This window comes from Magallana gigas, chromosome 5 (assembly GCF_963853765.1).
Source record: "Magallana gigas chromosome 5, xbMagGiga1.1, whole genome shotgun sequence".
Lineage (NCBI taxonomy): Eukaryota > Metazoa > Mollusca > Bivalvia > Ostreida > Ostreidae > Magallana > Magallana gigas.
The window spans coordinates 21,347,260-21,361,562 of record NC_088857.1 but is presented as its reverse complement, the minus strand read 5'-3'; the positions used below and the strand labels follow the sequence as shown (position 1 = coordinate 21,361,562).

The window sequence follows — 14,303 nt, the reverse complement described above, 5'->3', positions numbered from 1 at the left end:
TTATCAAAATTCTGCTTTTGAAAGTGAACATTACATGTTTTTTAGTAACAGAGTATTGTAGAGACAAATTTTGAATTGATCGCAGACTGAATAGATTACAGGGCATGGTCATTGCAGTGCAATATAAATAAAGTTGTTTTGGAATTGTTGAGAATGTTTAGGTATATTCTAAATCAACAGATGGTGGTTTGTTTGAATTAAAAAGTTACCTCAAACATTGTTGATTACCTTTTATTACATTCCAATTAATAACTGAAATATAAAACAGGAAATCATAAAATCTTACAAAGTTTTAAAAAGGTAAGGTGATTTTCATTACATTAGAGTAGAATTGGAATTAGAGGAACTGTTTAATCATAAGATAATAAGAAAATAGATGTAGCTTAGAACAATCAAGTTTATATAAAACTGCATGCAACTGGAATCAAAATAATCTATTTGCAAAGGTAAAATATAAAGTTTAAACAAAAGTTTAACAGTCCTACGTTTAGAGTCGTGTCTCATATGTTTCACATAAATATGCTTTAAAACATTGATTTGACTTTTATCGAAAACTTAGATTAAATATATGTGGAGTTAATCATATGCTGAAAAAAAATTAAATGTTTTTTATTCTTAACAAATGCTTCACCAATGTTTCAAGTTATAAAGTCAGGATATCTATACTACTATATCAAAATAATAGACTCGAAATTTTGGTCTTTAATACCGATGAATCGGAAGAATACTGTCTTTTGTTTTAAATATTTTACACATCATTGGTACTTGAAGATTACCAATTTGTTTTTATTTTTTCTTAGTTAAGCTTCGCTAATTAATAATCAACGAAAATTCCTCAAAAAATCCCGGAAATCATCTGGATTTTTTGGATTTTACAATCTTGCGCTTGTGCAATAGATTCACGCTAACGGGATCTTTAGTTTATGTTTCCACAATATCATATTTGCATGAATAAACCCAGAGATGATAATACAAATACGGGTACATTTTCATGGGAAATTTGCTATGAATTCTGTTCATATATAATGTATTAATGATTTTGTATGAGAGAAAGTATTAAATAACAAATATACATTTCAACTAATTGCATGTACTTACTTTTGTTATCGTGATGACAAAAAATATTTGATAACATGCAAAAAATTTCACATTATGTTTCTTAGTAGAGTGAAGATAGAATATGTTTTATCGTAAAAATGAATTATGTCCTACAGACCCAGTTTTACGATAGAATGCGTTCCATGTATTGTCTCTGTAGCAAAGAAAAACGTGTACGTTGGTTAAAAAGTGTTGAATTCTTCCATTATATGTATTAAAATTTTTTGATGAAAGGTATTTACAGTTTCATAAAAGGTTTATTATGATGAATTTGACTGGGGTTTTTTTCAAGGCAACTTCATTAATTTTCTCCAAAATCGTTCTGGAGCGATTTTGCAATTTTCTGCTACATACAGGTATATGGGAGGCATTCTACATTGCAACTATGGTGAGGGCCTTTCCCGAGACACAGTTAGATTATTCAAACTAAGGAAAGTGTAGTGAAATTAATTGCATTATTATACATGTAGGCTTATAGCTTTGTTAATTAAATGTCAATAATACGGTGTGTCGATGTACCTATTTCGTAAATGTCCGATATGTAATGTCAACCCGTGCACGCACGGGTCAAAGTCAAAGTTGTGTCAAAGTTACAATTAATACATAATTATGTATATCGTGTATAAGTGAAGTAATTGATGAACATGGTTTAAATATTACATGTGTACAACTTCGCAGATTTGTAAACAATGGTAAGCACATAGAAAAAGACATTCATTCATAAATTCTTGGGCTAAGTTTTACATTTTGCTGACAACAAACAATCAACCAATCGGTATTTCATTATTAATACTGTGCTGTTACTGATATCAGTGCAAAGGCGGCATTTTAGATCCGCTGAGTAGCAGATTCCTAAAAATCCTTACGTGTCAACTAATACACTATTGCACAATATATCAATTTTTTGTTTTTAATTTAATAGGTATTCTATTCAACTATATATGAATACATTGAATTGGATTAAACAGGAGTTACAGTGCCTGTATATGTTATTTTTGTTTTGGGGTTGTGTCATATGACAGGGGAGATATTCATCTTTAAAATTAATATCTCATATAAAAACATAAATTCTTATGGAAATATAATTTTCTTATTGCACTTCCTGCATAAATTTCAATATATTCTAAGGTATCATATTTCCTTTAAAAATAATAAATATATTTCCCACAGGAAATAAACCAAACTCATAAAATATCCGATATGTATTTTAGTTTTCCGTCGTATTTTAAAATCCTATAGAAGTTTTGTTCAAATCCATTTGGAATTTATATTGCTATATGAAGTACCTAAATATCCTATTATGTGTCAAATGTGAATAATGACTTTCCTTTGGGAAATTGCTTTTATAAAGTTAGGTCACTTGCCTGACAGATGAGATTCGCCAATAGCAAAAGTAGTTACTCTTTAAGATATAGTCTATCATGACATAATTTTTTTCTGAAACTGCACCATAAAATGTTCAATAAGTGTCAACTTGACTCTGGCATAATGTTTGAGTGCAGTGATAATTATTTATGTTATAAATTGTACGAAGTATTCTTAATAAACAGTTGTAAGAAACACAGCTAATATTGTTACTGAGAGTTAAAATGAACCAACATGTTCAACTCTTTAGAAGTAACACTAAATGACAATGCATGGAAAATTCTTCTCCCGAATTTTCTTTGCCGCTGACAGTTCCAAACAGGAATACGTTTAAAATGCTATGATAAAATTGATGATGGGGGTATATCCCAATGACCGGATATTCCAGTCATTCTAAGATTGTCTTGACAACAGATTAAATTCGCCTTGTCAAATAAATAAACGTATTTGTTACACCCTTAAACATCCAATGATAAACTACCAAAGCAAATATATCTAATAGAGCACACAGTAGATTAGACACAGGTTTTCCACTCGTCTCACGGCGATTTACAGCGATTAATTATTCAAATGTATTTTATAACACGCATCATTCCATATTTTATGTAAACCTTGTTGTTCTAAGACAAATGCCAAATAAGTTTCTTTACTTTCTAGAGCCATGGTGACAAGAATTGCTAGCTAGGTGGGCAAAATTTATTTATTAGGTGGGCTTAATAGACATTTGAACTTATCTAAAGAGCACATTTTAAAACGAATATGGAGGAATATAAAAATATACCTACATTTTTTGGATCGTGTCAAATTTTTATGCCCAAATTTCACAGGATTTATGCAAAATTCTTGAGAGGAAACTTTAAATTTTCGAATCCGTTTTGGAATTATATTTGCATAATAACAGGAAACCATTAGTCTACAGTGTTTGAATATCGACTTGGTTATATAATAAATTTTCGTTTATTGTTATGAAGCAAAATAGATGATCCCTTCTGAAAGAAACAGGGAAATTGTTTCCCAAGTTTTGTAATCCAGCGACTTCATGAAGTGCATGCACAATATAGAAAGGTGTCAGAATTTATTGTCCAGAAAGAATTTATATTTCATTAGAAGGACAGTGTAGATCCATTGACAATTCTTCATGTTAATCTGTTTACTGCTCTAAGCCGCAATACGTGTCAAATGCCTGATGACTCATCTAGGTAAAATTTTCCTCTTCTTCAGAACGATTAACAAAATACCTTTATATTGAATGACCCCTGCCACTTAACATTTGAGAAGAGTGAAAAGGGTCATCAATTTCAACATAATGGGTTCGCTTCAATATCACATATCAACTTTAACATTTAAACGTAAATTTTATATCCTCGAAGAAATTGGCTTTTGTTTTGGTGATGGGGGATATATCATTATTTATAATTATATCTTTATAGAATATCAAACTGTAAAGTATATATCAAATAGTTTTGCGTCGGGATAAAGAATGGCAAACTGAACAGTTGAGAATATTCATAATATATTTTGGCAGGTTTTCGGTTTAATTTAGGCAAAATAACTTGGGAAGTTAGTTATTGGCCCTTTTTTCAAAATCCAAAAAACGGTTTATAAAGAAGATAGTTATGGTGTAAACATTTCGATTATTCAAATTCAGATATCGGAATGGATAACTTTTCGGTAAACCGAAATATCGGGTAATTAGAAATTGATTATTGCGAAAACCCAGACAAATTTGATTAGGATATACGATTATATAGAATATAATTAAGGCTTAAAAATAACTATCATAATTGAATAATTTTATTAATCATTTCTATGCATGTCCATGCATTGGTTTGGAGCACCTAGAGGTAAATGTAGCTCCGCAAAATGAATAAGTTCATCTTACGTGGGAACATAAATAGTTTTACTAAAGTTGCATGTTGTTCATATGTATATAATATGTTTAATTGAATGTAATGAGTTTTTGAATTTCTTAATTACGTATTTTATTTGACCGCATTTTATCCATGAAGTTATAAACGTCTTTTTTGACAAAAAGACTCTTTTTAATGAAAAATCAAAAAACGAAAATCAAAATTATATGTCAATTAACGAGAGTACCAAATAATTTCTAATAATCTTTACCCTAAAAGAGTGAACATTTTAAAAAATTTATATTTGTAGTTAAAATAATCGTTGACTTGGGGCTAATAATTGTTCTTATATGTTTCTTCATAATTAAAACGGATACGGGTATTAAAGTTGTATTGTTCTTTTCCTATGATATTGAGATATACTGAAAAAAAAACTAGTTTCCATTTTTTTTTTACAGATGATATAAACACAGTCACAAAGCATCACTTTTATCACCATCTTATCGGAACATCGTAATCCGTGCGTATTACCTAAAACTTATATTTTTATGTTAAATTTATTAATTACTCTGTCTTCTATTTTTACATGCTATTTTGTAAAAATAATCAACTTTTTTTTTAAAATTAAAAATCATTGAAAAAAACATTTTTTTCATCTGATAATTAATCTTTTCTCTCACCCTACCCCAACCAAAATAGTATGTTTACTATCAAACATTGAATGATATCTTTTTGAAACTATTTTTCGATTGCCTGATAGGTGGTTACAATAAGTAAAACTTTCATCTGCGTATCTTTTCTGTCCACAGCTAACACGTTTTGGTACACCCCTTATCAGAACGGATACTGTTGACAATGCGTTCTATCAGCTTCTTTTTTGATAACTTTGAAGTTTGCCGTAAAGTGTTGAATTTCTCATGTCACCTTCAGGAAGTTACCAGAACAAAACATAAAAAAAAATGTTTGATAGGCAATGCTCTGCACAATAAACTGCAGATGTCTGCAAGATTTTTTTACCAGGTGTTGAACTCAAGTTAGAATGGAAACCATAAATTACTCCTTTGACCATCTTAAAAAGACCTAATGCGTCAAAAATTGGCATCATAGCCAAGCAAAAGGTGTTAATATGACCAGGTTCAAACACTTGAAATCTTTGAAATAGCCCACTCTATTTATTTTAGTTCTCAAGACTAGTTATATAATTTACGATGGTTATTTCATGTTTATTATTTGTTTTCCTTTTATCAAATTGCAACGCTTTTACCAAACTTGTGTTTGCTATCTAACAGAGAGGTTAAAATTCACATTGAATTGAATTTTTTTTTTATTTAATTCATTTTATTAAAAATGCACTATTTTGTAACATTTGTGTAATGAAAATAATGTAACCAGTTTTATGATTCTTATGTAGAGCATAGCAAGAAGGAAACGCTGTTGGTGACATAGAAATAACAAAAGATGTCTTTCGACCCTCCCTAGGGGAAACACTACAGATTAGAAGTTCATTAAGTGAAAGAAAAGGGCAACGCTTTCAAAATATTTCGTAATTTGAAAGAAAGAAGGACATTTAAGGTGTTTAATATTGAAAGGTGAGGGTTCTGTTTAATAGCCAACGTACAATGGATGTCATGTAATTAAGATAGGGACCTGGTAGATAGAAGCGACCAGTAGATAATTCTGAAACCATCAATAAGCAATATTTACATGCTAAGAAACACATTGTCAAGTCCACAATGAGAAACAAACATAGATAATGATTAATTCCGCCGTTGTTCATGCTAAAGATGGCAACCAAAGACCAAACGAGTGCCTTGTGAAAACCCTCAACGTGATAGATACAGGTGCGAATTTACTTAGGAGGCAATAATTTCTTTCTTGTCACTTTTATTGAACGATATTCAACAATTATGAATGGGGAATGGTAATCTCTGTATTTATTCTTGTTTATTATGGTATGAAATTAAGAAAATGAAATACCGATATAGCATGCGTTAAATGTCGAGTGTTTTGAACAATGCCGACTTGTAATGGAGGGCTTATACCATTCCTACAGACCTATGAGCAAAAACCTCGATCATTGTTAATGGATTTAAGATGCATTTAAGATTGGTATGAGTTTTGGAAGTTTGCACGAAACTTTTGTTCTTTGCACAAAAACGGGAACTTTTCAAATATTTAGAAAAAGCTGGATCGATATGGTTAACCCAAGGGAATTTGGGCAATGACCATTTGGGAGATTTCTTTGTGGATAAAAGATCAACTGGTTTCAAGACAGACCCTAATATAAACATCTGATGCTCAGGTGCTATGCTTTCTTAAATGAGTCATATATTCTCCAAGAATAGGGCAGCCTTTATCTTTTCTATCGAAAAAATACATTTGCCGTGAATCATCGACTTCAGTATATGTTATTGAGAGTTTGAAAGTACATCTGCTTGACTTAAAATATCTAGTTACTGCTTCATATCTATTTCCAGCATATTTTTCATATAGATAGTTATAACTCTAGTATAAAGGAGTACATGTAAATTAAATAATAATATACAGATATCTTTTCTTTTAAAAATTGTGTCTGAGTAAATCTGAAATTGCTTTGATATAGGATTGTCCTTCATTTTGAATGACCAAACTGAGGATTGAATTAAAAGGAAGTCCAACTAATACACAACAATCGCAATAAATATGATAAAAAGATGTTTGCGTTTTATATAACTTAAAACTAAGTTGTATATGGCATGAATCAAAATCACCAACAAAACAATCATCCTCGTTAGATTTATTGACAAAAAGTTATCATAACTTTAAAAAAATAATAGTTTTACTTTTTATCGATTCTTTCTTAGATATGAACTGGCTTTTTTCAGTCGAGTAAACTATAATAAAAAAAATTTAAATGAACTATATGACGAGAAAACTTTGAACTTTTTTGATCGAAGTGAGGATACTGGGCTGACCAGGTACATTCATCTTTAGAAGAACAAAATCGGTTTCTCGATTTATTAAAGCATATTTTCTATCAATAGCATGGTGTATTGACAAGTAATTAAAATAAAAGTTACCTGTACTTAGGAGATAGTTTAAGAAGCAATTGAAATTAAGGAAATAAAACACGCCTATAAAAAACTTAATTCATATCTTTGAAAAAAAGAGCTCATCAGAAAACGTAGTTTTACTTTTTTAAACAATTATTTTTTTTTTTTTAATTTCATATTTTAACTGTTTTGGCAACTCTATTTCTTTTTACTATATTTGAAATTAATTTTTTTCGATGTGAATTCCCTCATGAATATTAATCAGTAGGAGAGCTTCGGGTTAAATTATGTCTGCATCCGCATCATTTGACAGAGGGCTTGTTTTAATTAACAAATACGAAGCTACGTTCAATGCAAATTGAATATACCCAACTACTGTATAAATGGAAAAAGACATGTTATTCGCTCATATCAAAACCATTAACTTTTCCTCATAAAAATACGTTTTGCGTTTTGCAATATTTTCCCTAAAAGTCCAACATACCTTGTCTGTTGTAGAATAAAATATAGGCATTTTTATATCATTTTTTTCTCTTTTTTTGGAATCAAAACAAAATAGGTTTTGGCTGATTGGAATGTATTCTAGAATTGAATCAGCTGGAACCATCACTAGATGATGTACGTTCACATCTTTCAACGTTCTCGGCGTTCACGGCATTAAAATTCAAACACGTCGGAATATTGTTTGAATAAATATTAAATAAAGTTTTTGAATCTCTTTGGGGGTTATTCTGGGTTTTTGTGTGTGTGGCTTGGGGTATGGGTTAATTGGGGTTAAGAACAGTGAGAAACGTTGCGTTAGAAAATGATAGTTTACACTGGATCTGTGTCCAGAAAATATTTACTTATAATTTTTTTGCAAAATAATTTCTTTTTTTCACAAAAACACTCAGTTGAACGATGCATTTACTTTTATACTCGAGCTAGCTCCTATAGCGACACGGAACTGATAGATCTATAAAGTTATTATGCAAAATACATCATAGTTTATTAGATAAGTACTTATGTTTTGATCAACGTTACCAATTATGATAAATTTTTCTCAATTCATGTCTTCGAAATTATAGGTTACATGTATTTGATGGCCTTATATAATTAATATTATTGAATAATTTTCATGAAAGGCGTCGTAAATTTTACCTTGTGAATGCATCCATTGTAAAAGGATGTTTCTATTTGGTTGGGAAGGAAGAGAATGGAACTTTTCTTACTTTCATATTTGAAGTGTTCTTTTGATAGTTATTTTATCAGAAATGATACATCAAATTAAGTTGATATACTTACTTTACTTTAATGGTAGAAGCGGCCGTGGTTTTCGTCGATGGCAGTTTTTAGAAGAAGAACATTCTAAGAGAGCGAAAGCAGATATTTTGACGAAAAATAAAATGAAAGTGCATTTTAAAAAAAATATAACGATTAATGAGGAATTTATGGTGAACAAATAGGTTTGTTAAAGATACAGACTGAGATTATTTCTATGTTCAAAAGTTTTTTAAGCTGTATGTAAAAAATCATTATATATATATAAAGCACACTATTAAATCATCATCATAAACTAGCGGTAACTAATATAAAGGAGCCAAAATGCGAATGAAATAGACTCATTTAGGGTAACTGCAGAATTGCTCTTTGCATGCAAATTAGAGTTTGGTGAAGTTTAAAGTTGGTGAAGTTTGGTAAAATTCGACGAAACAGCAACTGGTTAATCAACGCCATCTACTTATTTGCAACTAAACTGTCGCCAAACCAATAGATCTATAGAGCTGTACAGTAGTAAAGATGAAGGAATCAAATATATGATCACCGTATGTGGTAGGGTTTTCCACCTTTCTTTTTTTACATTTACATTTCGCGAGGTTTTGAATTCGCTCGAACACAGTTGTTTTTTAAGAGAGAAAACTTACCATTAAAGCCCCCCCCCCCCCTTTTTTTTTTTTTAGATTTGCTCGTTGATAGTTGGATAAAAAGTGCGATGATAAAATTGGTACGAACATTTCCCCTTATACAATATCATGGGTAACGTTCAATTTATTTTCCCAAAGTTTTGATTGATAATGTATAAAGTGTGTCAGTGCAAGCTACTGTGAAATCATTAGATTTCGTGGTGGCTCATTTTTCGTGGAATTCGTGGGTACCTCTCATCCACGAAATAACATCCTTCACGAATTGATGAATTAGGGTAATAAAGTCATATTCCCTTTTGTAGATATATATGAATACACGAAATTACGTCCCCACGAACCTGTAAAATTTAAGTCATCCACGAAAATTGGCCCCCACGAAATTTAATGATTCCACAGTACCTTTTGTTTCATAAAACTAGAAGCATTATGTTTGATGCATTGCAGTATAAATTATGATTTCTACTGCATACATGAACACTGCATACATCATTGATAAAAACGATCTGTAAAAAAAATGGTAAAGTAATTTTTGCTTTGAAAGATTATCGTTTATTTTTGAAAAAGACTTTTGTATGCAAATAGAATCAAATAACTTTTTTTTTCAAATTACAAATTAATAAATATTTTTATCTAAATAGTTATAAACAACACCAAATTTATTCATTCGTAGTTTTGTTTTCAAACAGGTGCAAAAGATATTTTACCAGCAATAAAATATTAAAATCCGATTTACATTCATCAGCACCGATGATAATTAGCAAACAATTATAATATTTATGCAAACTTAATCAAAGTTGCTCCATATATTATATATAGAAAATTTATTTTCAAGTTTATTTTTGTTTTAATTTAAATTTAAAGGGACTTGAACACGATTTGACTTCAAATTTTTATATTTCCATATTCAATGCTTATACTGATAAATATAGAAGTTTATAATGCTATGTAAAAATTTGAAAGTCAAATATCAAGTCATAAGCAAGATACAGAGTTCATAATTCTTTGCTTTATATACAATGCTCGAATATTGTCATTTTTTACATATGTGTTGTATTGGTGTAGGTTTTAATCAAATGTATCTTTTTTTGTTGATAATAGTATTTATGAAGATATTGAATTAGTTTAAATTGTTTTTTACATGTCATTTTGTCTAAGAAATGGTAATTCTCTACATTACATTTTTGTAAACAACTATAAGACCCGAGCTTTGTTTACATGACAACCAATTCTTACCTCTGTATCTCGCTTGTAACTTGACTTTAACTTTCAATATTTGGGTCAATTATTTAAAATGCACCAGTTAACCATTTCATACATAAAAAATAAAAATTTAAAATCTCCAATCGTGTCCAAGTCCCTTTAATAGTGATTAGTCTGTCGTGGTGGTCCTTTGTTTTCATTCAATAAAAATAATGTTCATTTATTACTGACAACATCGAGGTTTAATACCAACAAAATATGGGTTTAAAATATTCGTTTTTTAACTTTTATTCTGTAATTTTTTAATTTTTGATTTTGAATGTTTTAACAGGTTCATACTTTAAAAAAAAATAATTTATTCACCTAGCGAAAAAACTTACTGGTCTTTAAGAAAATAAAAATCCATTATAAAAACAAAAGAATAAAAAACAATCGGCAATATATTCAGAATTTCAAATTGTCTTTTCTTTCATAGGGCAACGCCATATTGAAGTCATCAAATATTCATTACTCTCTCCATTTTTATCGTCCTGAAGTACCCCTTTCACAAGAGGATGAAAATTGAGGGCCATTCATAACGGGCATTGCTGAACGGATTTTGAAAATGATTAGCTTCTGTCCCCCACAGAACTGAGTGGTCATTTACTGGCGGATAATAGGGGTTATAAAGATAACGGCCCGCCTTGCTTCTTTTAATTTAAGAATGATTACTCAAAATATGTATCTTACGGCATCGAATATTCCATTTTTAGAACCACAAGACCGAATTTGGTGAAAATAATTTATAAAGAATATCATTTTATTAAAAATTTAAAATAGTAAATGTTTTGCATGTAAAGAAGGACGGTTTGGGTTCTTGCTGATTTGAGTGGAGGTGTATTGATGTGAAATAAGTTTGAGCCAATCTGTTATCGGCACGGGCTATCAGCCTTATTTACTGACAACCATATTTGAACAAGTCCAGCAAGCCCCGCCTTTAACATTCGCATTTGAACGAACAAGATAAAATCATAAGGAAGTACTACATTGATTAGTCTATCATGCGCAAAGATTTCGGAGACTTTGAATTCTACACACACCTCAAGTTCGGAGACAATTTGCAGTGTCAAGCCAAGGAACGGACTGACATAAGAAGACAAGAATAGAAAGAAGAGATGAAATAGAAAATATTAATGTGAAGAACCAACATTCTTAAAGGCTTTATCTTATTCCCGAACAGTGCGTTTCATGATTGTGGACACTTCTAATATTGGGACTCTCAAAATGTCCTTCAGTATCGATGCTTTACTTTCAAATCACGTGTCTCAAAAAAAAGTACCTAAAGTAAGCAGCAAAGAACAAACAGATGGAGGACCCCGTAGGTCTCCCACAGTCTGCAGTTCCAAAACACCGTCCAGAAAAGAACCACCGAGATCGCCCTGCAGCTCCCCTCGGCCTTCTTCCTCGGGCTCCAGCCACAGGTGTGCCTCTAGTCCCGAGTCTAGTGTCTCTCCCTCCAATTCTCTGAATTTCTCCACCGGAAGTTTTATTCCCCGTCCGGGACTTTTGAATCCACAGCATCCAGGTTCTGTTATTCCGCCAAATCATCTTCATGGACTATTCCCTGCCCACCAGATGTATGGTTATGGGTCTCAACCGGGTCATCCTATGTTACCCGTTTTACCGGGGAGTGCCTTTCACTCCCCCATGAATCCTGCTGGACTTAAAATGTCTCCCTCACATCAAGGGATTCAGCCATATTTAAACGAGTGGTTTGCCAGAGGAGGCATGTTTATGCCCAGAATGATGGATTATGGAGGTAAAGTTAGTTAACTTTTAAATCAAGTTTTGAAACGGTTTTTTTCTGCATACCAGTCAAATATTTGAAGATTTAGAATTTTGGAGATAATAACACGAACAAATACCGCAGTTTTAGTAGATTAAAACATATTTTCGATCGCCAAGGAGTTTCTTCACAATAAAATGAAACATTGCCATGCTCAAAATAAGCAATATTCAGAATTTAAGAGCCATGTTGAATGTGAAAACTAATGTAATTTATTTGTCATTTAATCTAATTTCAAACCGAACCATATATTTTACGTAATAATTCATTTTATTTATATTTTATACTTTGAACAAACTTTGAACAAACATCCTTATTGTTGAAGTACATGATCTGATGTTAATAGTTGAAGTATAAAGTAAACGATCGAGAGAAAAAAACTAACTACGTAAACAAATTAGAATAATAAAGATTATTATATCAACAAAATTTTAAACGAAAAATATTTCCCTCTTGAACGACAGCTGAACTGAAACAATACGGTGCAAATGTGAAATTAAGAGTACATTTGTACAGCTTATCGGTGCCCGTATCAGGCATGTTTTCACTATAGAGGTTGTATAAACACTTCATACATGTAATCATGTGTTTGATCACTGCTGTCATTTACTACTGTTCAAAAGATTTTATTTGGGTAAGTGGGCACCGTTTCAGATTGCCCAGAATTTATTTACTAAGAGTCCGGGGGTGACATTAGTATGCCATTTAACCCTCCTCTCTGGGGACGTTTAACAGGGACTTGTTTTAAAGTCAGATAGTGAAAAGAGATAAAATGATATATATTTATTTCATAACGAAGTTAAGAAAATTATGAATCATTTTTTGCAAACATATTTATAACCAATTTCATAGTAAAATTATTCTCCAAAAGTTAATTTAATATATATTTGACGGATATAATCGTAAAATTCGTGAAACTTACACGTACTATAAAGATGTGTTTGTTATTCAGATTCGGCAAAATTATTTGTATGTACGCATTCTTTTATGTATGCAAATAACCGATAAGATTTGGTTCTAACTCGTTAGAATTTATTTTAATCTTATACAGAAACCTTTCTGGATCCTTCGTAAATATGAATGATCATTAGCATTTTTGTTCGACAATTTTCCCACAAATTTCTGAGGCTTATATCTCAGGTTTTCGTCTGTGAGAAAAAAACCCCTGGAAAGATGAAAGCCGGATCTTACAAATTTCTGCTTTCTTCGTTGGTCGTACGGTCTGCGCGGGAACGAGGGATCAGCAAGCGTCTCGTGTACCCAGATTAGGGAAAAACGGATCAGATCCTGACAAAACAAAAGCCTCCGATGAAGATAAATGAACATTAAAGCTCGAAGATGATTTATAGATTTGTAGATGATCCTAAGACTATAAGCCCACTAAGCGTTCAAAAATTTAAAAAGAAATCGTTTAAATCTCTAATGTGTTGAAATAAGGTTTAATTCTGTAAAATCGGTGTTTGTTTTAATAAATTTGTCCCATCAAAGATCATCTACAAAGTTCTTTTGCGCGCTAATTTGACAAGACTTCTTTGAGAAGCCAAACCCCTTCTTTGGTCGATTTCAGTCATTAGAGGCAAGAAATGATTAATTCATTTCTAAGTTGTGCAAGTTCCTATATATACATGTACCTGATCCAATAACAGTAAATATCCAATAATATTTTACTCAAATTTCTGATAGAAATATATAAAAAAAAATCTATGAAAATAAAAACAAATAATTGTTTAACAAAGAGGTAATAATTATTTTACTAATGATAGCTTGAAATAAAATGGATATTTAGAATTATTCAGAATCTTTTCGTCTATGTCTAACAATTTAAAAAATATATATAAGAATAAAACCTCACATCATATTTTTTAATTCTATAAGCGCATGAAGTTAGATGTCGTCAATTAAATGGAATTATTGGCAGCTGTTGCGGGAAAAATCATCTGTTAATTTATTCAAATATTATTATAATTGTAAGAATGTTGAATAATAACAATATAAGGAATAGAAAAAAGTATAGGCAAAGGAGCTTTAA

The 14,303-nt window shown here is 30.8% G+C and overlaps 1 protein-coding gene across 1 annotated transcript in view; it reads left to right on the top strand.

Moving 5' to 3' along the window:
- Positions 1-11,431: 11,431 nt before the first annotated feature.
- The window catches only part of LOC105332601 (motor neuron and pancreas homeobox protein 1), a 15,480-nt gene continuing 12,608 nt past the window's right edge, over positions 11,432-14,303 (top strand). The window contains exon 1 of the mRNA XM_011435248.4: positions 11,432-12,247. Within this exon, the coding sequence (XP_011433550.3) occupies positions 11,677-12,247 (571 nt within the window). The 5' untranslated portion in view covers positions 11,432-11,676. The remainder of the gene's footprint in view (positions 12,248-14,303) is intronic.